The 26,945-nt window shown below is 41.1% G+C and overlaps 1 protein-coding gene across 1 annotated transcript in view; it reads right to left on the reverse strand.

The window, feature by feature from the left end:
• Positions 1–26,945, reverse strand: part of BMP6 (bone morphogenetic protein 6) — an 87,183-nt gene that overhangs the window by 16,773 nt on the left and 43,465 nt on the right. Inside the window, exon 2 of the mRNA XM_083519441.1 lies at positions 6,032–6,224. Within this exon, the coding sequence (XP_083375567.1) occupies positions 6,032–6,224 (193 nt within the window). The remainder of the gene's footprint in view (positions 1–6,031; positions 6,225–26,945) is intronic.

Here is a 26,945-nt window from a genome sequence, read left to right on the forward strand (position 1 = left end):
GCGAAAAATACGGTACCTCGTTTCCAGAGAGATCTAGCATTCAGCTGCCATCATTACCACGAACTCAACACCTTTTTTTTTAATCTTCTAGTCACAGGGATACTAGCTTCTTGACAATCATGTCTGGAAAATCTACTTCAAACCTTTGCATTTGATAATGAACCAGATATGACTTTGGAGAGAGAGAGAGAGAGATGGAGCCCCATTTTGGCTGTCTGTCAAGGTAGACCCAGGATCTGCCAGGCTATGGTCACTTCCAAGGAGAGGAGATACCAAAGGCCAACATACTTCCCTTATAATTTGCTACAGATCCTGGCAACTGTTCCAAGTTTCAACCCTCGGTGGCTTGAGAGGGACCATACTTTTGTCTGTAGCCTCACATTCCTACGGTGGTCAGCAGCTTATAGGTGGATCTGTTGTCCCTTAAGGCAAGGATTTGCAGGGTGAATGAGATCTTGAACAGCTGGTGACTGGATTCCCTAGATGAGCCATTCACACAGGTGATCTATATTACTGTTTTCAGGATTTCAGCCCAACCACAGGCCAGTCTTGAGGCTCCTGCATTGTTGCTCTTTCACAGTGTGTAGACCCCATCTGCCTAATTTGGATCAGTGCCTCTCTAGTTGATAAGAGCCAGAGATGCAATATCTTTTGCTTTCCCTCCTCCTAGCCATTCTACCTTCTACATCTCCAGATGTTCCCTCCTCCTAGTCAAACTTCCTTCTACATCTCCAGATTCCTGCATTTTCTATGTGAAACAATTTACACTACCTAATGGCAGGGTTACTATTTGCAGATGCTTCAGAAAACATGGTAGCTCATCCTTTGTTTTTGTTTTTTTTATTCAATTTTCACAAATTTTTTAAACAGACACAAAAACACAAACAAACACAAAAACAAATAACAAGTATAATTTCAAATCCTTATTTTCTTATAACTTATTTCTCCGACTTCCCCATACTTCCCCTTTCTGCATTCCATTTTCAAATTTTGTTTCAGCAAATCCTTACTCTTAGTTTTATCTAATTTATAACCTCCTTTTTTCTTCATCCTTTGGACTCTTTTACGACTGGGGCTTCTAAGTCTGCATTGAGCTTATATCCTTCTGAATGTATACTCTTGCACAACTTCCCACTCAGTTCACTGGGCTGTCACAGGTGTGTTTCCTTTCCTAGCAATTTTACCTTTAATTATTGCCAAATTCAAACAGATTTTTGATGTGGTGCTGACAGGGTTTAGGCACAAGAAGCTGGAAGTTAGCCTTTAATAGTGCTGTGCTCTTCTTTACTAGATTGTTTTCATAATAATAATAATAAAAGTTGTTGTTGTTATTACCTCACCCATCTGGCTGGCTTTCCCCGGTCACTCTGGGCAGCTTCCAGAAGAATATAAAAACATAATACAACATCAAACATTAAAAACTTCCCGATATAGGGCTGCCTTCAGATGTCTTCTAAAAGTTGTGTTGTTCTTTATCTCCTTGACATCTGATGGGAGGGCGTTCCACAGGGAGCATGTTGCCACCGAGAAGTAATTATATTACAGTTTAATTATTTTGAAACTATTTTCTCTTTTAAGTTATAAATATAACAACATTGTAATTTGATACAGTCTTACACATCCTCCAAACTACTCACAACTTTCTGTATCATGGAAAAACTTCCAATATGAGCTTGGCAGGTGTTTGATAAGCCATTATCTGCGCTTACACTGGTGCATTTTCAACAGTCTTCAAGCAAGAAAGATTTTTTTAAAAAAAAACTATATTATTTCAACAAATTCCTGTGCCCTGATTTAAGAACTGTCATTAAATCTGGGAAGAAATAACTCATGGGGAAAGAGGTAAGAGAATGTTGTGGTTTCAACTTAGATGGTTCCTCTTGAAATAAGGTCAAATGTTACCATCATTTTCTTTTACTAGGGTTATTGCCTTCACAAACAATCGAAGAAAAGCTGTGTAATTTTCTCCAAGGGATGCTAAGGTTGGCCAGAAACCTGACCTACCTTACAAGAATATCATTAATCTTTCCATTATGTTTTGTTAACAATGCCAGCGGCTTTCGTAATGATAAAATGTGGTCTGCAATGATGATGTGATTTAAAACCACTACCACAACTTTCCCCCTGTATTATTATTATTTTTAAGAGCCCTAAAAGATAGAAAAGGAAGCTTCATTCTGACTATTCATTAAGACTTTTAAAACCCTCCTTTTTTAAAAAAAGAAAAGATGTGCCTAAATTACATTAGGCTGAATGACTTTTATAATACTGTAACAATTCCACAAGCACCATTTCTACTTTTGTATTACCTTAAATGGTAGCAATAAAATAATGTTCCCCTAAGACACCTTGCTAATTTAAGAAGTACTTTGGGCATGCATTTAAATGACAATACATTCAAAAGTTATATTCAAGTAATTCAAACAACGCAGCAGTTCGTAAAGGTAATGGGTTAGATCAACATTTTGCCCAACTCCATCTGTTTTTGGACTACAATTCCTATCATCCCTGACCACTAGGTCCTGCTAGCTAGGGATGATGGGAGTTGTAGTCCAAAAACAGCTGGAGACCAAAGTTTGGGAAACGCCGGATTAGATGATCTTATCTATTTGCCACTTCCCCATTAGGCAATTCTATCTCTGCAAAATCATTACAAGTCAAGGTTTTGCCTGACAAGCCCCAATCTATATGCAAAATTTAATCTTTTTTATGATACCTCAGAAAATAAATTAAGTATCAAGTACCAATGTGATAAATAAGTAAATACAATTCAAGGGTTCCTGACTCTTGGCCATCTCTACAACATGGCAGAGAAGGGTTTGGCAAAAGAGGTCTCTCTTTTTTTTTAATGTTCCCCAACTTAAATTTTCCTTTGTGTGTAACAAACTGGACACGTTAGGGAAGTGGCCGTGCTACACATGTTCTCTGATGTACTGCTTTGCTACATGCAGGTCATTGTTTATGTGGGAAGATCTGTAGTCTGAATTAGTAAAATCCAGGATTCTACTACCGAAGTCTCCAAAAACTATCGTATGGTTTTAGGTTCAATTCACGCTCACAGCCTCTAATTTTTAAAACTATTGTGAGGCCTGACATAAACAGTCTGGGATTTACCATGTCAATGCTGTATTCACTTTGCCCTCAAACTAAACAAACAAACCCAACTCAAAAGTGCTCATCCTACTTCCAAGCAGACAACAGAGCAATCTCCCTTTGCTTCAGCTTCACGAACTCTATAGATTCATAGTTATTGAAAACCATCTCATCAAATGTTAAGGAACATGACATATTTGCTCACATCATTAGTCTCAAAGAAAAGAATAAGAAGTCTGCAGTTTAAGTAAAAGGCAGCTGTTCACTTTTGGCTTATATGGAACATTTTCTGGAACTCGGTGTCTTAGAAACTGTTGCTGGCTTATGTTCTTTTTTTCTTTTCTTTTAAGTAATTTTGTCCTTCTCTCCACTCTTGAGCCTTAAAAGACTGTTCCCAATAGGAAAGCAATATATTCCAAATGAATCATCAACACAAAAGAAGCAAAAAATTAAGAAAAACATGTTAGCTGCAACTTGTGCAGAAGTTCTCATTTGAAATTAGCAGATAGGGCAGGGAGAATGATAAAGAGATAATAAGGGGACAGAATTGTTCCAAGCAAATTTGGGTCCAAATTATTCAAAGAAGCTACAGTGAATTATTATTTTTTTAAAAACCATGCTTATGAGATCGTGTATGGATTCATACTTTGGGCTTTCCTGGAGATGGTTGCTACTACTGCATGACCCAAGAACAAGTCCCTAAGGTGTGATTCTGGCACCACTGAAGTGAATGGCAAGTCTCCCACTGGCTTCAGAAGAGCCAAGGCTTCTTCCCTGGTGATTGCTGGAGTGTTTGTAAGAGATCTAAAATGCACCCATGATGAGACCAATGCAGAGCACACATTTGAGATCAAACCTGAGTTTATGCATTTGGTCACAATGCCAGTTTTAAAGCCTGACAGTTTCACAGAACTTGCAGTTTGTGGAATTTTCATGAAATAATCTCAGAGTTGGCCCAGCAGGTGTTTAATACCATATATATACAGGGCAATCTTTGTTTTGCGCGGGGGTTCCAACCTCCACGAGCGTCCACAGAGCACACGTAAGCCCAGACCAGCCCCTTTTCGTGACATTCTGGGGCTATTTCCCACAGGTTCAGTGCTGTGGGCTGTGTGCCATTCAGATGCTCCTGAACTGGGAATTGCCTGTATATTAAATAGTGTTGCAATGATGCTTGGAATATCTACACACAGACGACTCTGTTTGGCACAACTTGCAGCTGGGCTTTCATGCCTTCTTAGCTAGCCAAAATGGAAGGGTCCATGGAAGAAAGTGTTAAATTATCCAGTAATCAGAAGAGATCAGGCGCACACCAGTTAGAATGCAATTCTGTTACAAAGCGCGACTGAAAGTTTTTCATGAATTGGAGGGTTTTTTTGTATATAGGGAACCCATAAAAACACAAGGGTATTTCCCCCCTCCATCATACCCTTTCTATACCTATAATTAGATATTACACACACACACACACACACCACAATATGCATGAACTCGGCACTCCTTCCTCCATATGCAAGCAGACTAGCTTCCTCACAACTCGACACACACAGCTTGACACATCTTCAAACTCCTCATCTGCAAGTCCTCCTTCATATTCAGCCCTGTTCAGCCCTTTAACTTACAAAATCTCATTCGTTCACTTTATCAGTACCACCATACACAAGCATATTCATGGTATAATCTAAAGCAATGCAATTGTCCAAGAATGCTACACAGATTCTTATAATGACAGTTCTAATTTAGTTAGAAGTACATAAAACTTTGCTTTCCAAATACCTGGCTTGCTCAGTCTTTATTTTAGGCACCACAGTGCAGCTCCCTGAGCAACTTTCTTCATGCAGTTGTGTTAATGTTGTTCATATCCAATCACTGCTATTGAAATACAAATCATAGATATCAGCTATGGAGCAGCTTCCCTCCAGAGACTCACTGAAATCCCAGCTGGAGCCTATTTCAGAAGCCCCCTAAAACCTCCTTATCTGGGCTGACTCTGAGTGAATGATGGGCTTTGGATTTTTAGCCAGGAGGAGTTTGGAATTTTAGGGTGGTCCTTTTAATTACCTTTATTTAGCCAGGTCCAACCTATTGGGATGGAACATATTAAACAGTACAATCTCTCATGCAACAAAAAATAATATTTAGAATATACTGGACCCCATTACGTTTGTTTAAAAAAGGGGCTATCTAAGGTACGGAGATGCAATAGGAATAATGCTTCTCTGTCCTATATTGAAAGATTTATGGCAGAAGGTAACTGAAACCATCAACAGAACTGTATGGAACCACCTTACATTTATAGAGCAAAATATCCTCTTGAATTATATACCCAGCACATGGAACCTAACAAAAGGACAATATGACTGGACTCTCTGTGCCCTTACCACAGCAAAAAGACTGATACTGATGAATTGGAAAAATAAAAATGCGTCTCCCTTCTACGACTGGATTAAAGACTTATACCAACTCGCAACTTATGAACAACTTGCATATAAACGCAGACTTGCCATGGACAAATTAAATGGTATTTGGAATCCATTGTTACAAATACTGTAATAGGTTAAGATCTGGTGAAGAACAACAACAACCTTGTAAAATATACAATTTTGGGTTTCCCCCCTCCCCTCTTTGTTTTTCCTTCTACATGGGTTTTGTTTCACTCTTTCTCTTTTTCGTTTGCGTCTCGCCATGTTTGGTGCACATATAGTTATGTGCTTTTTGAACTTTCAATAAAGATGTTACAAAAAAAGAGAACCATATTAAACAGTACAATCCTATATACGTCTACTCTGAAGCCAGTCTAAAGAAGTTAAATGGGACTTATTTTCCCAGCCAACTTAAGTGTATCCAGTAAATGATTCCTGCCAACAAAAGGGGTGGAAATTAAGTCACAGTCTCCCTCCCTCCAGGTTTCACAGTTTTAGCACTGAAAGGCACAAACCTGTTCTGATGTTCTTTCAATACTTGATAGATGCTAATCAGAAAGGTTTGGTTTTTAAAGCCTCCGAAAACACAATCCTTGTAGATTCGGAACTCGGCAGCGGTAACAGCCTCTCCTTCTGGAATCCGAGACAAATTAAACTTGAATTCCTTGTGGTGTCGCTGGTAAGGTGTGAACTCCTTGTCATATTCAACTGTTTAAAACAAACAAGACAATTCAATTTAACTGTGATTTCTCCACATTCCCCACTTCTCACTCTATTTTGTTTCGAAAAGTGCCCCAGAAAATGTCCAGGCTTCAAGTATTTCAAATTAAAAAGCAACTGAAATTTCTCAAGAAAGCCTGAATGGAATTGAAGCAAGTGAGATCTTTCATTCACCCATTCAGGGGTGTCTTACCCATAGAGGCTGGTGCCAGGGCGCCATGTTCTGGAGGGCGCCAGGGAAGAGGCAGAGGCTGGATGCGGCACCTCCCGGCATCAGCTTGACACCCTCGTCCGCCTCCCCCATGCCATGCCAAAGCAGCGCCACACCCAGAGCCTCCATCTGCCATGGCCACCACGGCATGAAGCAGCCAGCTGAGCCGGGAGGCGCTGCGGCCAGCCTCTGCCTCTTCCCCGCAGGAGGAGCAGCCCTCCAGCCGCTGCCCGCTTCCTCCAGCCCCGCCAGCAGTGCTGTCCTTCATAAGAAACTCTGGGAAACGGGTGGGGTGGGGTGGCGCCGGAGGGAGCTTTGCACCACGGCACTGGATATGCTTAAGATGGCCCTGCACCCATTCATACTTGACATAGCCACATTTAGTCATTTCATGTCAACAGAGGTAAGAAAAAGTATTTGTTACATTTATTTCTTGACTTTTCCCAAATAACGTGGGAATGCCATGCCATCTGAAATTCCTCTTATTTTTCAGAGATGGAACTACATTAGGCACATCAGAATACAAGACCAGGGCCATATACTCAGACATTTGCATAGAATTTGCTATTGCACCGGCATATCAAACAAGCTTATAACCCAAATCCAGTATAACCCAGTATAACCCAGTGAAAGCTTTGCCATTGAGTTAAGTATCAATAGGTCTTTGATAATGGGGATGCATTACTTATGTGGCAAAATTAATAGGTGTGCTTGAAAAGTATAGCATGAGTAGCTCTTGCTCTCGAAGTTTTACGTATTGTTGGTGGTACTCCCTCCCTGCAACTCTTAAAGCTGTACCAAAACTACACACTCTACTCCTAAAATCAAACAGTTTGAACACTGCTTTTCTGCTAGCAGTTGCAAGAACTATATGCTGGAGGGTAGAGGAATGATAGCTAATTTTGTTTTGTTTTATTATTATTGATATTGTTGTTGTTGTTGCATTTTTCCATTACATCCATTCATTTTTTTCCTGTGCTATTCTAGTTTTTCTTTATCACCTCTTTTAAACATTTAATACAACATCTAATAGAATAGTAATTATCTATTACAACCATAAAACATCTATCATGTGAAGACTTCCCAGCCTATCTTTCCTTGACATCCTAGATTTTCATCTAATTTTGCTGCCATCTGCTTGGTTTATATTCCCTCCCCCCCCCCCCCCGGTACATATCCTTTTACCCTTTTTTAACTGGTATTCATAAATCTATCCCTGCTTATTTATTTAACGCTAATCCACTCTTTTTAAAATATATTTCTAGTAATACCCACTCACTTATTATTATGACCATCATATTGGCTAATTCTGTAAATTCTATTAGTTTGAACTGCCACTGATCTTTTGCCAGGATCGCCCTTTCTTTCCACATTTTCACATATGTTCTTCTTGCCACTGCTGTTGCATAGAAGAATAGGTTTCGTTTGGGATTTTCTGTCCTATTATGGCTAGCAGGAATGCTTATGGTTTGGGGGGAGATTATCACTGGAGCATCTTCTTAAGTTCTTCATGGATCATCCTCCAAAATTCTTTTGCCCTTTTGCACTACCACCACATGTTGGATTAACATGCCTTCTGCATTTATACATTTCCAGCATCAGTTGAATCTTCTTTTGTTTATCTTTCCCAATTTGCTGGGTGTTGGGTACCACCTGAAAACCATCTTTAGTATATTTTCTCTAATTGTATAGCATGCTGAAAATTTAATTGTATTGTTCCATAATTTCTCCCAATCAGCCAGGCTCTATATTATATCCAAATTCCTATTTTTGATCCAGGTTGGTTTCTACAGTGTACCCACCCACCACCTGTCCCATCAAACCAGCTCTCAGGACCAAATAAGATATATTTCTGTATATTCAATGGCTCTTTAGACCTAAATTTTCACAGCAAACCATGTGCAGCCACTTCCAGCACCTCCAAGCAGCTTCACAATATTACAGGAAGAAAAAGAAAGAGACCAAGCTCCGAGTACATCTCATAATCTCATAAGTACTCCTCATTTTTGCTGTTGTTTTTGTGACACTTCTTATGCACAGGCTCTTCAGGATTTCCCCAGAATTATCCTAGAAAAGCCACACATGAACACGGTGGGATGTACTGTACTTTAAGGTGTCCACATTCAGAAATTGGAGAGAACAGGCTGGGATGGATTTGTCCATCCCTAGTTGTTGGAAGTACTCCACTGCAGTCCCTCAAATACTTAAGACTAATCCTGCCAATCATACTTCATTGCTTATCATATCAGGCCATTATTTACCAAGGAAAGCCAAAATCTAAGGCAATGCGTCTTACTGAGCTTGGCTACAACACAGCACAAGATAGCTTAAACCAAGGAGGTAAACTCAATATTATTCTGGGTTTTGCTTTGTCACCCACCATAATGCACTTATAAATTTCATGTTCTCTTCCATTTTCAAACTATTCTCTACAACAAAACACGTTTCAGAAAGCTAACACTGGCTGCAACCCCATACCAATAAACATGTGTACAGTGGTGCAGTTCCCTATGCACTTCTTTCTGTCTAAACACTTTGTTTTGCAAATTTTCTTCTTATTAAAAGATCCGGCTTCTTAGAAACCTTGGCAGACTTGGACAGGCAAAACCCCTTTCTGTTCATTTCCAGGACATAACCAGCTTGCACTGTTCTCATGTTACACTGCAATAAGTGACCTTATTATTGAAAGAACAGACCGTGTGTGCAAAAATGAAAAGCAGCCATGTTAAGGAGAGGGTCCTTTCTCATTGTACCTTCCAGTCTTTCCCCACCAACCTGCAATGTGACTTGGTTCAAGCTGGTCTGAGTGCTAGCTTATGGAAACCAGTACTAAGCTATAACCAAATGTATCTGTGTACACCTCCTAATTTTACAAACCAATGGTATGTAGGGAGGGATGAGGCAATCAAGCAGTGTGGGGCTACGCTTTTCTCAGACATGCTTGGCCAACGTTTTCCTAATGCAGAAGAACATGATGGTGTTCAGTGGCTACTTCTATTAATAAATATGACAAATTATTTCTCAAATTTCCATGATTTCAAAGAATACCTGACACTTGCCTCCAACTGCTGCTGCTATATATACATCTCTCTTTTCTTTGGTATGCCACCTTTCCATAGTGAACACCTTCCAGGTGTTGTTGGGCTACAACTCCCATCACCCCTGACTGGGAACTGTAGTTCAACATCTGGAGGGCGCCATATTGGCTACTCCTTATCTAGCAGCACTTTGATCAGTGGCTAATAACTTTAACATCTACCTGTTGTAATAGCTGATATGCACTAATAGGTGTTTCTAGCTAAGCAGACGTCCATTACAGATATAACTAGCTAAGAGCTTGTGAGTGGACCACAGATTCACATGCTCCCTGTACCTATCAGGGTCTACTGGGAACAAGTTCTTGCCCCGCGTCTTAAGACAGGCTTATGCCACTACTTGAATTAATAACAATCAAGACTAGAATACCCATGTTGGCCTGACCTAGAAGTGCTAGAATCCATTTTATTGTTGCCTTCTGTGACAGGGCTCCTATGTCTCTTACAAACGTACAATAAGCTGAATACAACCACAGCTTTTAACAGTATGGAAATCCAACGCTGGTCAAAGCTACACCTGTCAAATTTCCGCCAGCCAGTTGTCTTGCAAGGCGGGGGAGAGGGAAATGGCAACCCTAATTAGTTAGTACACACCAATGTATCTTTGGAAACAACAACAAAAACGGTGCAATATATAAATGTTATTTCTCTACCTGCCACTTTCCTTCTGGAAATGGTGTTTAGAATTCATTTAATGTTGCAGGTGAAAATGAATTATCAATTCAAGTTGATGACAACAGATACAAATTCAATGATTCTGCCATGTAGTTTACAATGCACAGTAACATCACTGGGAGATTCTACTCCCCGTTCCTGATGATGAGTAGAAAAGCAGGAGGTAATGGTAATTCCAGATCAGCAAATCTGAGATAAATGGTTATGAACCTGAACGTTGCAGGGCAAGCTCTGACCATCTGCACAGAGGGTTTGGTTTTTTTAAAACCCAGTTTCTAAATTCTAGCTCTACACATACGGTTTTAAAATTAATATCCCCTGATGGTTTAGAACATACTTGGAATGCCTCTGTCCATCTGATAAAGAGATTGGATGCTGCAGTTCAGTTGCAGATAGTCTTACTCTTAAAATATGTAGCTTCCATTTCTGCATGAAAACTTGCTGTAATTTTAAACAGGAGGGTGCAAAAGTCAGGGAAACAATACACTGGGAATTAACCAACAATCCTGGGGGGAAAGCTAGTGAAAAAGATTGTTCCAGTGGGAGGGGACAGCAACTGAAATATGAATAAACAAGATCTGAAGAGTCAAAAGAGTTGGCTTAATTCTGACACAGTAGTACAGATGGATAGACCAGCTTAACAAAATATGAGACAGAGGCAAAATCAGTTGTGCACTGAGACCCCAAAACCACACCCTCGTCAGTGAATGAGATATAAGGACACGGGTATTAGGTTAATGTTATTGGGCAAATTTTGGCCACAACTTTATTGGTTACAGAATGTAAGCGGTATTGGCTTAGGCTTGCACCTCTGTTTAAATGGGCCCTGGCCACACCTCCCCAGCTAGTGAATTGGCTGGCTGGGTGATGGCATGGCTGGGAGCCTCTGGGTGACGATGGAATCTGTCCCCCACCCCCGGAGGAGTGTTGGTGGCCACATGGTCCACCGCAACCCCTCCTCACTGTTAAGTGGAGCGGATCTCTTGCCAAGTCATGCCAGGTCTTACTGACACTGAATTCTACCCCCACCCCCATATTTCTATTCAGAACTCAGAAGACTAAACTCAAAAGCTTTTGCATAGGGTATGGATTTGAATAATATCAGTATGCAAAATTAACTGGAGAATGTCAGGTTAGCTTACTGGTGCAGCTAAGCCAGGGCTGGCCCATTCATGAAGCAGAGCCTCTGGATTCCAACAAGATCATACAAGAGCCCCATGACATCGCAAGAGAGTCCCGCAAGATCCCACGACATCTCACCGGAACCTGGAACCTGCAGCAGCAAAACCCCAGTAAGCGGGGCTTCAGTGGGGCTTGCAATGGGGGGAGAGTGGAGGGCGGCGGATAGTGCAGGGCAGCACCTTTTGTCTTGGGCAGCAAAAAGGGATGGGCCATCCCTGAGCTAAGCTACTTGCAGGTGGGACTGCCCAGAAACCATATTCACGTAGATCTGAACAAATACCATAGCAATACAGTAAAGGACACTTGGAACCTTGCGGTAAGAACAAATCATTCATAAGCAAAGCTCTACTAAACCAGACCTAGGGGTTCACCTAGACAGCATCTTAAAAAGCAGAGACATCACCTTGCCAACAAAGGCCCGTATAGTTAAAGCTATGGTTTTCCCAGTAGTGATGTATGGAAGTGAGAGCTGGACCATAAAGAAGGCTGATTGCCAAAGAATTGATGCTTTTGAATTATGGTGCTGGAGGAGACTCTTGAGAGTCCCATGGACTGCAAGAAGATCAAACCTATCCATTCTTAAGGAAATCAGCCCTGAGTGCTCACTGGAAGGACAGATCCTGGCCACCTCATGAGAAGAGAAGACTCCCTGGAAAAGACCCTGATGTTGGGAAAGATGGAGGGCACAAGGAGAAGGGACGACAGAGGACGATATGGTTGGACAGTGTTCTCGAAGCTACCAGCATGAGTTTGACCAAACTGCGGGAGGCAGTGGAAGACAGAAGTGACTGGCGTGCTCTGGTCTAGGGGGTCACGAAGAGTCGGACACGACTAAATGACTAAACAACAACAAAGGGGTTCACCAAGTCCAGTTTCTAACAATGGTCAGTCAGAAGTTTCCCAGGAAAGTTAAAAGCATGTTGGTTGGTTTGATTTTGCTAAGTGAAATGCAATATATTTGTAAAACCTCATTGATGTAGAGCAGATCCATGGCTTTAATACATTATGAAAAGGTCTCTATAAAAAAAAAGGCACTGAGTGCCCACAGTCAGGATTCAACACATGTATCAGCAAACATTTCATAGCTAACACTGCAGGAAACAAACTTATTACAAAATGGAATTTATGTCAACACTAGTCACTGTTAGAAGCATCAGTCCTGAAACGCTCTGGAAACATTCGAAATATGCTTTTGCTGCTGGAGGACAGTGATAATCTACTCTTGGAAAAAGTTTGCTGTATCGTAATTGCACTCTCCCAGAGCATGTTAATATGAAAAGCCCCTCAGGACTGTAAATAATACAAGGCATATCACATTACAAATGTTTCCTATTCAGGCACAAAACACTTATTCTGTAATTTCATACTCACATTTATATTAACAAGATTTGAAATGGAGAACAAAAATTTGAAGCCTCCAACGAGTAGGTGTATAAACAAACAGCCATTTCTGAGCCATTCCAAATCCTTGTGGTTTTTAAATACCCAAGGAAAAATTAGCAGAACAAACTAGTCTAGACCACAGATTTTTTGGCTATTTTATGCTACTTTAATATAATCAAAAAGAATGAACTTCAAGCTTTGATTTTTTTAAAAAACAACAACAACTATATCCATGGAGGTCTGCCTAGGCTTTTAAAAAGGAATTTGGAGAAGAAAATGTGCTTTCCAGTCGTCACCGCTGGGTAAAATCATTTGATTTTCAACATGTCAGCATTCTTCCATTTCTATTCTACTTCTTTGGTCTAGCCTTTCTATCCTAAAATAGTTCATTAGGTTATATTACATAAACTTGCTCTGTTTCTCAAGTTCCAAGGGTATTTAGCATTTAAAAAAGAAAAGGGGGGGGGGAGATACTACAAAGTGGAAAATAAGTTGTTCAACTGGCAGGAAAACAGCTACTTACAAGCAAATTAACTATCCCCAACTACTATATGACTGCTCAGTTAAAAGTAATCTGTTGTGGTTCAGGCTTTGCCAAACCTCTGGAGGTACAGCATTCCAGTGATCAAGAGCTGTGAGCCAAAAAATGTTCTTGATACCTTAAACATTCAGTACAATTAAGTGGAAGGCTCTTCTGAAAAGATTGTAATGGGATGTACATAACAGAGCACTGATACCCATGCTCCTTAGTGCTTCCATGCATTTTGAAGTATTTAAAAACAAGGAAGGCCTCCAGCAAGAGAATGCTTAAGGAATCAGAATGCTATAAATATTCCATTATACATGGAATTCTAATGAGGTACCACCTGTCACCAGGGCGAATTGCCGCCCTGATAACAATCTGCATGGCATGAATAGAGGGAGGTCTTTTCTCATACCTGTATGTCATTGCATGATTTCACAACCCTCCAAAATATGCTATCAGTTATGAACTATACATCGTTAAGAGATAATAGCACAATGAACTCATTTGTGATACTGAGTCTACCAAAGAGGGGAACAAGTCAGCTTCTGAACTTGGGTTTCACCTTCTGGGTTGTTGGAAATGATGCTGAACAAAATAGCTGACATTTTTTAAGAATCCCTGCGTGGAAAACTTTCCCTATATATGAGAGTTATAGAGAACAGATATGAAAGAAATAAAAGAGATTTCAGTCTGAAATCAAACTCTGGACAAAAGTCGCCTCCAGACTGTCAGCATTTTGCAGGAAGGATTCCGAAGCAAACTAGAAATTCAGAATCCCACCATTAAAATGGCTTAAAGCGCTCTGTCACCCGAGCACAACAAATTCACAGAGTCAGGAAAATGATAGGGAAACACACAGAAAAGTGTGGGATGAACAAAGGATTAGCAAGAAGACACATAAAGACTCATTATAGGATAAACTCCCTGCAGACAAACTCATTGAACATCCAACCTCTGTGTAAAGCACTTAACAAGCAAATGCTTGATAATCAGGTCATCAGGAGCAGCTCAAAGCTGTAGGAATCCAGTTCCGCTCTGCCTTAATAGAGGCAGCCCCTACGACAGCGGGAGATCGTTGGCAAAGGAAAAACAAGGATGATTGAGGGTAAATCATCCTTGCAAATTCCCCCCAGAGACAGCGGGAACAGGCTTCACCCACAGTTTGTCTCTGTACCTGGCTCTTCCAGCATGGAATGCAGGGGGCAGGGACGTGCTGAGTGCAAAAGCACTTTGCCTGCTGAAAACCCTCCAATGCCGTCATTAAGAAGCAGAGGTTCTCCCGTTAATTAGAGATTAATTGGACTAAAGTATTGGCACGTGCTAGAAGAGATGAACTGTGGAACAAACCAACTTTAAGGACTTTAAGGTTTGAATTTGAGATAAGACTTGATTTGGTGCAAAAGACGTGGGGGGGAGTTCTATTTTCTACATTTATGATTCGGCAACCCTCCTCTAAATGGTAGTTCAAATTATATTTGTACAAGTGAGGATGGAAGAAATTGGATTATAAATATGGAATATAACATCAAATGGAACTGTGTATGTAAAAAGGGGGGGGAAGGGAGGGAAGCTCTATTTTGCGAAAGGTTTACAATGGAAACTTAGAGGTGAGCCTTCCCCATCCTTAATTATCTATGAAGTGAACTGAATAATGCTAAGAGGACTTAGAATTTAATTGGAAGGATAATTGGTCATATATCTTCAGCTGGAAGGAAGGATTAAAGAAGTTTGGGAGCTGCCAAGGAACTAATGAGGTTCTTTATTGAGTCATCTGCAGTTCGACAGATCGCTCTTCTTCCCAGGCTGAGAGGAAAAATGGTGACAACAGTTTATTTACTGGGGAAAAGCGACTTTTGCAGCTGTTGTTAAAGTTATCAGTGCAAAAACAATGAAGCACAGGACGGAACAATGGAGAAATTTATGGAACAACAATGGGATATCAGCTCCACCCAAGGTATGGTGGATAATAGCAACAATCGGGGAAAAGAAAGACCTCTTACAAGAACAGGAAGAAACTCCATGGGCAGAATAATTGCCACACACAGAAAGAACAAGGATATAGTTCGAGTTCCTCACTTGAAGTTTTATAAATCATTTAATGTGTCAACACGAATAGAAGTTATTAATATTGTAGTTGTTGTTAAAGGGATTATTATTATGACCGGAATGTAATTGAAACTAGTAAGATTCTGGAATGCAGAAATAAAGAAAATAATCAAATCTAGCACGCACGGGGCCACTTTAACTAAATTATATATTTCAGTATTTGAATGACTGGTATTAATAACTGTATTTATAAATTAGCATTGTTATAATGAGGCTATTAGTGGACTGTAATTGAAAACTAATAAATTATTATAAAAATAAATAAAAAAGGAGTAGCTCAAAGCTTCATGTAAGCAGGGGCTTCTCTCCCAACCCCATTTTCGTGTCTAGGAATGCTGTGAACTTGCAACGAGCACCAAGTGAAGCATTCCTTGGCACTAATATAAATGAGGGAGCCCTGACTTGTACAGAGCTTTGTGTTCACACACTAGATCATGGCTTATGAGGCACAACCTTCGCTCAGCAAAGAGGAGACTGACTTACAACATTGATGACTCTTTGGTCAGTGTCAGCGCTAGAAATGCTGTCTTACCAAAACAAGCGTCCTAGAAACTAGAACTAATCTCAGTGCTATTGCTGTGTTTGACTTTGCAAGCCTTTCATTCGATCATAGGTCTTCAACTGGTCCGTTGAGGAACCCTCTACCACATCAAGGTCTGATCTAAAGTGGGTCGCAATAGCAGCACGACCACCATGCAGATATATGCGGTGGGATGAAAAAACAGGTCCAAAAATGCATGTTTGGGTTAAAGCTGGGTCCCAGGTCTGAAGAAGTTGAAGACTACATCTTGCACTACATAACACAGCAGCATGCTACTGGACAGCCTCTCTCAAGCATGGGAGATGTAAATGCAAGCCGTTTCAAGATCTCAAACAAAACTGTATTTTAGAAACTGTATTTGACATTTGAGGTAGTGAGCTGTGAGCAAAGACACTGAGTTTGGGATCAGATTTTTGTGACTACTTGTTTGGAACCGTGGGCTATCAGCTCCAAGGCAATTCCTAGGTCATTTTAAAGAGCCAAGCATAAGCTCTACCTATGCAACATAAAAGCTAGATACCACTAGGGACTTCCGGGTTAGCGCCATCGGTGAATGGCGGAGTTCCTCCGACTGGAGGAACTGGCTCCGTGGAAACTGGGTCTTCCCGCCGCGGCGAAGGTGGGGACCCGCTAGAAATCCCAGGCGGAGGAAGCCTGGGTACGTGGGGTTCGGCAGGGCACCAGGAGCGCCTCCCCTGCTCACGGGGAACCCCATTTCGGGGTTCCGGAATGAAGTGGGGTGAGCGGCGTGGTGCTGCGAACTGATTGCTACTTTCACGGAGTGAAGCCGCACAGCCATTGCCGGAGAGCGTTGACTTTTTCCTGTGGACAATTGGATTTAAAACAAGTACCCGTGAGTAGAAACGGAAAACTGGATCAAGAAATACCTTAATTTGGCACCGAAGCGGGAAGGTTCAAACAGGAAGTCCGCCTTCCGCTTTTTGTACATAGACTGAAGCAAAAACCTTGTAAGCTAAAGTCTGGAAAGTCGTTAAAAAAGTCTAAATTTCCTTCATTTATAACCACTAAAACCCCCTTGGAAGCAGGAGAAAAGGGGGGGGGAATCTTTGTTTAAGCCTGCAGGAGAGGGAGTGAAGAAAGATAAGTTTCCACCGTCTCAAACCTGGGAACGGGGGGTCAGAGACAGAAATTGTTGGAGAGGTTCACTGACTGTGAATAAAATACTTTGACAGATACCTAAAGAAGAGAAACAAACTGATTCCAATGTTGCCTTTTGCATTCTAAAGAAACAAAATATCTGAAAAATGAAAGTAATTTTCCTTTGTTGGACTTGCCTTAAAAAGATGGATACAAATAGAAATTGTCTCCTCTAGAGGGAGCTTGTTAAATTGTTGCTGCAGTCTACTTGAGGACTCTATAGCTGTGAAATTAAGATCGTGGGACCAGTCCTTTTGACCTCGAATAAAAATGAGCTGGGAGGAAGTTTTGGTGCTTGCTTTATGCAAGACAAGTGCTTTGTTGGAACAGATGCATGAGAAGATGGATTTGATGAATGAGAAAACGGATTTGATGACTGTTGTGGTCAATAACTGTGGACAAACAGGGAATATTGATACAGAAACCATTCAGGGACCAACTCAGGAACCTGTATTGATTGGGCAAGTGCAGAAGATAATGGAGGAGGTTATGGTTGCACCTCAAATAATACAAATGGAGAGATCCGAGGCCCTGCAGGAGCATAAGCCGCTGTTTTTGAAGATTGAAGTTGGAGTGGGCCAGGGGGAGTCTGGAGCTGAGGAGGTTCTTAATTTCAGAGGGACTTTAAAATATGCTCTTAAATATTTTTTGGATTACATTGATGACTGTGGGGAGTTGGACTGTGGGGAATGGGCTGGTTTGATGAAGGGAGATGGAGATAATTTTGGGCTGGAACCTCCCAGAGACCTACTCCTCAATGAGAAAGGAAAGAAATTAAGAAAGAGACCAACAAAAGACAAGGAAAAGTGCAGGTATAAACAAGAAGAAGAAGATCTGCAGAAGGGACATGGAAGAGACTTAAGAGCCTCGGACATAAGATTACCAGGTTGATGGACTAGATGGAATGGACAGTAAGGACTGACATGACCTGAGACCAGGAAGAAGAGACGCTGGATGAAGATTGGAAGAAAATTTATAAAGAAATTTTTTTATTTAGGGAATTAGTCTAAAATTAATGAATATTAGGGAAAATGTTGGAATGAAACTATATGGCTTTAGTAGAAATGATATAAGGAGTTATGTATAATTGAGTATTAACTTTCAAGCTCTAAGGTATTTTACGGTAAGATAAGGTTAAATAAATTAAGGCAATTTGAATAACAGAATATGGGGAAAGATGGAAAGGATTTGTTGAGTTAATTAATAGGTTAAATTGTCAAGATAAATTATTCAATAAAAATTGAGAAAGATGGAAAGAATTTGCTGAAATAACTAATTAAACTAGAATACAAAAAGGGAGGTGTGAGGAGGTCAATGAAACAAGCAAATGGAAGTTAAAGATATGTAATATGGGATTTGTGCCTTTTTTATCTTTTTGCTGTATTGTTGTATTGGTTTTTATGCTTTGCTTTTTTTCTTTTCTTCTTTTTCATGTAATGTAGTGTTGTTTCCTATTTTTTCTTTTTTCCCCCTGTAATTCTGAAACTTTTAATAAATATTATTTTTTAAAAAATAAATAAATAAAAGCTAGATACCACTAGACAGGTACTATATCTCCCCAAGAGTCTTCTTGGCCCAGGACAGTAAACTAGAGCTATTTATGCTTCTTACCATAGGAATCTCTGTGGATGGTAACTTCCCTGTTCCCTCCATATTGTGTTTTGAAATGTTGCAGGCTTATTGTTTTATAGGGAAAAGATGGTAACTTGGAGCTTTCAGCAAATGTTTTTACAATTAGCTCAGATTGTGGAATGCCGACGACGTGTATGTTTTCAAATGCTTTCCCCACAATATTACCAGACTCCTTTCATTTAGTCTTCATCACTCTTTCATCGGTGGTTAGCCATGCTTATTAACATGACTCAACAAGGAAATCAACAGCTCGCTGAAATATTCATACACTGTGAACCTTTTTTTAAAAAAAACTGGCCTAACAAACTTACTGATAACTCTTAAACTTGCAACTGTTCTTAAGAAGAGCATTCTATTTCCAAACACCACCTTCAAAACAAGTTTCCAAAGCAGTCAGATATTTCATCTGCCCTAGACCAAACTGATTCAACCACAGCATTAAGAAGATTCTTTGCAAGTAAAACAAATAAACTCTCGTATGCATTTGCAAACTGAAGTTTATCAGTACTGACAAGGATGGTTCACATCCAATATCCCTGCCCAGGTTCTTCTTTTAATGTGTTGATGATATAACTATTTGTCAATACACAAGACTACATAGCCCCGGAATTAATTGCAAAGGTGAGAAGGGCATGTTATTCATTTCCTGAAATCCCAGCTTTTAACACATTCCTCTAAAAACCCACAGTTTCAAAACGCTTCCTTTGCATTTGCACTCCCTGCTTGCTCAACTGCATGATGAAATGTGTTCTATGCATGAGGTTAGCTGGGTACAAAAAAGGAAAGGCACATTTGTATGAGGTCAGCAGCCATATACCAGTTATAGTGAGATGAAGCATTCGACTATCTGTGTGCATGCCCTGTCAGTACTTAATTGGCATATCAGAATCAACCAATTAGAAGCTGGGGAAAACACAAAAGGGAACACCTACTGGTAATGAACAGGGAAGACTTAAGCTGCTCCTCAGATACAGATACAATTACATATGAGTGTGAATTACTACTCCTGTCTCATGTAAATGGAGGAAAAGTGGATTAACAGCTAGATAAAGCTCTAATGCAGCTGTTCTAACAGGCACCCATCAGCCAATACAGGGCAGAGTCAAAGCCTGCTTCCCCTTGCCAATGAATAATCAGGAGTGTACTCTTAAGGTTCCTGATTGGGCATTGGCAGCCATGCACCAAATCTGAACACCAGGTGAGCGACGTGTGGTCTGTGGACCACAGGTTCCCCTCCCATGCTATAAGTGAAGACCAGCTGCATTGCCTTTCTAAGTTGGAAACTTTGCATTGATTCTGAGGACTCAATTCAACACACTGATGTTTTGCTGAGGACAGCAAAAGACAAGAGGATAACCACTGCCTTGTCAGTTCTAAATTATTCTTTATAAAGGTAAAGGAAAAGGACCCCTGACAATTAAGTCCAGTCGCGAACGACTCTGGGGTTGTGGTGCTCATCTCACTTTAATGGCCGAGGGAGCCGGCGTTTGTCCGCAGACAGTTTTTCCAGGTCATGTGGCCAGCATGACTAAGCTGCTTCTGGTGAAACCAGAGCAGCGCACAGAAACGCCGTTTACCTTTCTGCCAGAGCGGTACCTGCTTATCTACTTGCACTGGCATCCTTTCAAACTGCTAGGTTGGCAGGAGTAGGGACTGAGCAACGGGAGATCACCCCGTCGTGGGGATTCGAGCTGCCGACCTTCCGATCGGCAAGCCCTAGGCTCAGTGGTTTAGACCACAGCGCCACCCGCGTCCCAAATTATTCTTACAATGGCTCAAATCATTGGGTTTTTTGATGCAGGACAGCTATCTTAACCTGATTCGAGAACTTCTCTAGGCTTAACATGCATGACCAAATTGTTTCAGTAATGCTTGTACTTACCACATAATCACCTAGATACCTGAAGCCAAGAGAAATGAAATTTTCATTGCAGGGAACTCTTGGGAGCATCAACCACTCAGGGAATTAGGAGCAGAAAAGCCACTGCCTGAGGCCATATGTTTCTTGTTTTGGATTATCCTTCACAATGATTTTAGGGGGTGGGGGGAAGATTATTCACAAAGCAGAACCATATTTATTTGTGGCATTTTTATCCTGCCCTTCTTCCAAGAAGTTCAGTGAGGCATGGATTGTTCCCTCTCATTTTATCTTCCAGAAAAATCTCATGAGGTAGGTTTGGCTGAGGATGTGTGACTGGCCCAAGGTCCCCCAGTGAGCTTCATGGCTGAGTACAGATTTGCACCCAGGTCTCCCAGCTCATTCTCCAACAATTTAACCAGTACTCTACCTTGGCATCCTGCCATATTTGAAATTCAGACACACTCCCTTCTCAAGTATTTATGGCAGGTAATATTTTAAGAGTGAACACATATTAATAAATTACCTACCCTGAACACATATTAAATAAGCATTAAAACAGAGAATACATGCTTAAAATATATCGCTTTCACCAAGAAATCAGAAAAGTGGCTAGCTGTCTCTCTGTCCGTCCGCCCCCCCCCCAAAAAAAATATATACAGTGGTACCTCGGATTAAGTACTTAATTCATTCCGGAGGTCCGTACTTAACCTGAAACTGTTCTTAACCTGAAGCACCACTTTAGCTAATGGGGCCTCCTGCTGCTGCCGTGCCGCCGGAGCACGATTTCTGTTCTCATCCTGAAGCAAAGTTCTTAACCCGAGGTACTATTAGCGGAGTCTAACCTGACGCGTCTGTAACCTGAAGCGTATGTAACCTGAGGTACCACTGTATACTGAAGTTTTAATAGATATTTGAGTCATTTTCAACAACCCCGTTTCTTCATCTCAATAATCATATCATATTTTACTATAATTCCGAATGATCAAAGCGGGCACTAAAGTTGCCTCACTGTTTGCAATTCCTAACGGAGCTGCAGTGCTGTGAGTTATGTGCCTGTCATTTATCATAGAGGCCACCAGTGAAAAGATTTCTCTTGGTAACTGCCAAGCAGGTGCAGCTGATGTGAAAGGCACACGTGCAGACAATTTAAGGCTGAAGCTGCTCCTCCGAGATTTTTTCCAGATTACATCTCATGTTTGGGTAGAAACTATTTCATCTGATTCAACAAACTAAACCAACGCTTGTAAAGAGTGAGAGAGGAGAGAGAGAGAGGAGATTCTCCACCCCCACCCCAATTCTGATGGAGCTCCTCAAACATTTCTAGAAACCAGACGAGCGCATTAAAAGCAAGCCAAACCTGTGAGAGAAGCGTGAGCTGGCACCAGCTATCTGCACTCCATCTTAGAATACTCTCATCCTGGATCTTAAGTTAACAAGGCCAGAGTCTCTCCTGTCAATACACACACACACACAAAACTCACACTGGCTTCAGGAGAGTCGCCTACGCACAGAAGAGGGTATAATTTAATCCAAAAAGGAAATGATTTCCTATTCACTGAAATTTGTTTCTAATTAAGATCCATGTGGATCCAGACAGGCGTGGTCCATAGCTGCAACATCACTTCTTTCTTGCAGGACTGTCTCTATCAGGTTTCAGTGAGTCAGATGCTAGTTATGAAGAACTTGATTTAAGTGCACAAGTTGTTACAATTCGAGGAGGGAGGAGAAGAATAGGAGGTTATTGAAGCTTTAAGAACAGCAAAACACAGCGGCGCTCACGGCATTTGCAACACGGAAGTGGAGAGGTCATTTTTCCACAATCCATTTTTTTCGTTAATTTATTTAAGGTGATTTATATAGTACCTTTCATAATATTTATCTCAGGGTGGTTTGGAATGCATTTTTTTATTAAAGAAAACAGGACAATGATAAAAGATATAATAAAATAAACATACTGCATAATTAGAACAATGTACAAATTGAACTGGGATGCGGGTGGCGCTGTGTGTTAAACCACTGAGCCTAGGGCTTGCCGATCAGAAGGTCGATGGTTCGAATCCCTGCGACAGGGTGAGCTCCCGTTGCTCAGTCCCTGCTCCTGCCAACCTAGCAGTTCGAAAGCACGTCAAAATGCACGGCGGAAAGGTAAACGGCATTTCCGTGTGTTGCTCTGGTTTGCCAGAAGCGGCTTAGTCATGCTGGCCACATGACCCGCAAGCTGTACGCCGGTTCCCTCGGCCAGTAAAGCGAGATGAGCGCCGCAACCCCAGAGTCGGTCACGACTGGACCTAATGGTCAGGGGTCCCTTTACCTTTACCTTACAAATTGAACTAGCAATCTTTTTTAAAAAATCCTTCATTTCCAGTGCTTTTGATTATAGCATCCTCCTCTGGGTACTAGGGCAAATTATTCTTATTTATTACTACAGGCCAACATTTAATCCAAATCTAAGTGACTGCTTGGATATAATTAGACAGGAAAACTACTTAAGTTGGCAGTCCTATGCCTCCCCCCCAACTCACCCACCTACATGTGGAATTACCTAATCACACACAAATCAGGGTGACGTAGGGACAGCTTCTCCACACTGCTCCTTTGACAATTCTACATGCTTTTTTCGATTCATTCTTTTTCTATTCTCATTTAGACCACGGTCCTCCTGCTTAGACTGGCAACAAAACTTCCCAGGAACAGTGGTTTCTTGACCATGTTGGCAGTTCTCCTTGAAACCGGACAGAGACCATTGATTCCACAGTACACACCATCACCTTCATGGGAATGTGTGGGTACAAACATTTAAAACTAGAGAACTAATTCAGGACATGGCTCCAAGCAACAACAACAACAAAAGATGAATATGTGTCAGAAGAACTTTGCCCCCCGCAAAGTTCCCCCTTCACTAAAAATTTCTAGCCTCCAACCAGTTCTGTTCTGGTAACTCAGTTGCTCAACATCACACATTTTCTAGTGCTGCAAAGGCATGTATGATGTCCTGAGAAAGCTCACGAGATACAGGAAAATTTACTGCCCAGCAGTAGTCATGAGATTCTAGCCACCAGAGCTATAGTATGAATTGTTTTGAACTACACTAAGCCTGCAACCTACACGGGGGTTACATTTCGGGGACCGCGCCTAAAGCCCAAACCATGTATAGTCAAAACAGAATGTGTGCGGTGGCGGGTGGGATTGCCAAAGTTGGACGCTCGCCCCCTTTTAAAAATTATTTTGCTAAGAGCGTAAAGCTAAACATGCACAAGTTAAATGCACATCAGTTACCGGCTGACTGTATAAATCAGGCATGGCCAAACTTGGCCCTCCAGCTGTTTTGGGACTACAACTCCCATCATTCCTAGATAACAGGACCAGTGCTTTAGAACTGCTAGGTTGGCAGGAGCAGGGACTGAGCATCGGGAGCTGACCCTGTTGCAGGGATCCGAACTGCCGACCTTCTGATCAGCAAGCCCAAAAGCAGGCATAGGCAACCTCGGCCCTCAAGATGTTTTGGGACTACAACTCCCATCATCCCTAGCTAACAGGACCAGTGTTCAGGGATGATGGGAATTGTACTCCCAAAACAGCAAGTTTGGTCATGACTGGTATAAATGCTTATTACCAGGGCTGCCATTTAGTGAGGACAGGGAGAAGAAATGTACCCCATGCTCCCCATGTTTCAGACCACACATGATCACTTAGAAGCTCCTAGTTTTCTGGTCAACTTACTGGTTCTATATGCACTGTGCGTGTTCACTGCTGTAAACAATTAAATGGACACCAGGTACTAGGGATATATGGCTCATATGCTCAACAAAAAATGGCTGGCTGGTTATTGTTATTATTCGTCTATTTATTTATACCCTGCCTTTTCCCCTGGCTGGATTCAAGGTTGCTTACAGATTTTAAAAAATCTCTTAAAACTGAAAAAAACTATTATTAGTATTATTATTTTTAAAAAACAATTAAATATTACTAGAATTAAAACTATATACATGTATAAAATCTGTTTAAAACCTACAATTAATTACAATAAAGGTTGATTCCCAAAATCCTGGTGGAACAAGGAAGCCTTCACCTGCCAACAGAAGGTCAACAACAAGGAATGAGCCAAGACTGGAGAGACCTGTCAGGAGTAAGCCTGGACTAATGGTATCAAATAGTATGGGAACAGCCTTATTAGAAAAACTAACCAACGGGAACAAACAGAAGAAGACGCCTTCACCCCGGTTTGGTTCCCATTTATCACATACACAGCCCAACAAGACAAGAAGAAACCGGCGACAGCATACGACTCAATCTGGCTAACCTGATTCAAAAATACACACTCACACCCGCTGACACACAAAAACAATTCTCACTACAGACAACCAACCACACCCAACCTCTCTCACCACCAAGGAAATACAACAAGTGAATAGTAAGAGAACCCGTACAAGTAGCACTGACACAACCCCTCACACACACACTAAGTAGAATAACAGAAGCATAACCACCCCACCCCACCCACCACTCTCCCCCCTACTCCTACTCCTCCTTCCTAATTGTTTAAACCAAATCCTAAACCAAGAACTCATACATTGACCACTAATTATGAAAGATATGTTGTAGATATTTTTCCACATTTATTATGCTATTTTTGTGATATACATATGACATGAGAAAACATGGTATACTTATTTGTGTAACATTATTCTTGTTTATGAAACCCAATTTTAAAAAAAAACAACAACAAGGAGGGAGCCAGTCTGGCTTCTCCAGGGAGGGAGTTCCCGAGTCTGGGAGCAACCACTAAGAAAGCTCTTTCTCACATCCCCACCAAGCATGTTTGTGAGGGTGGTGGGACTGAGAGAAGGGCCTCCCTGAAGATCCCAGGCACGTTCATATGAGAGAATAGTCTTTCAGATAGCTTGGGCCTAAGCCATGTTGACCTGTGTCAACAACCATCACATTCTGAGGTATATAAAACAAACTGAAACAATAAGTGCTGTTATTTAATCCTGAGTACATCCAAAATCGTGGGACGCAGGTGGCACTGTGGGTTAAACCACAGAGCCCAGGACTTGCCAATCAGAAGGTCGGCAGTTCGAATCCCCGCGACGGGGTGAGCTCCCATTGCTCAGTCCCTGCTCCTGCCCACTTAACAGTTCTAAAGCACATCAAAGTGCAAGTAGATAAATAGGTACCGCTCCAGCAGGAAGGTAAACGGCGTTTCCATGTGCTGCTCTGGTTCGCCAGAAGCGGCTTAGTCATGCTGGCTACATGACCCGGAAGCTGTACGCCAGCTCCCTCGGCCAATAAAGCGAGATGAGCGCCGCAACCCAGAGTCGGTCACGACTGGACCTAATGGTCAGGGGTCCCTTTACCTTTACATCCAAAATCTTGGAAGAAGCTTGCCCTCCACGTTGAAATGACACCCTCATCATCACACCAATATGAGAAATAGTGAGCAAACCTCTCAAGTTTCATAGGCACATATATTTTTACCCTTACAAGCCAGAAATCTCTGCGTATTCAATTGTACGCTTCATAAAAGTCTATATATTCCTTAGAGTGTCTTGAACATTTGGGAGCAGCAGTTTGCACATTCAGAATTTTTATAGTTGACACCTAAGGTTTTCTTAACTAATTGGGATGGATACAACCCAACATAAAAAAGGTATTCGGCTATAAATCTGACTTTAATGAGATTTGGAATCAAACTGTTTAGAAAAGGATCTTCCAAGGCAGTATTTAACAAGTTGCAGTGGATTCAAGAGGGAATAATATTTTTCTGTTCCAATTTATATATTTAATTTTAAAAAATAATAATAATAAAAATACTTTTCCAGAAAAAACCTACAGAACACTTTTTATGCTGGTAGGCCAGAAGCAATTCACTGCTAAGTTTTCATACTTGGTATTCTCAGACTAATTCTGTTATGGTTTAAGGCTTGGCCAAAATAACCCCAACTGAAGTAAAATTAAATTGCAAGTTTACATGTGGTAGTATTTTTATAAATTCATGAAAAGTAAATATTGAGGGCTATGGGATGAGAGTGTGCAGAACTGCCGCCGACCAGCTGTCCAGGTTGGGGGAATTCCACAAGTAGAACATTAAAAGCATTTTGTTTTCCAAAACAGGGTTGTGTTTCTCTTTCTTTTCTTTATTTTAAGCGAAGCATTACAAACATCCTGCCAAAATTAAAGAGAAACTTTTAAGTTCCTGCTGTTTGCTTACTGATAAACTAAATGTAGGCATTCAACCATTTGTGCAAACTGTACAGCTTTGATCAAACTGTTCAACAAGTGTTAAGTATTTGTCAAATTAAATGAGCAATATTCTTGGAAACTGGAGATTTTTAATTT

Source organism: Podarcis liolepis (assembly GCF_965112155.1).
Source record: "Podarcis liolepis genome assembly, chromosome: 8".
Classification (NCBI taxonomy): domain Eukaryota; kingdom Metazoa; phylum Chordata; class Lepidosauria; order Squamata; family Lacertidae; genus Podarcis; species Podarcis liolepis.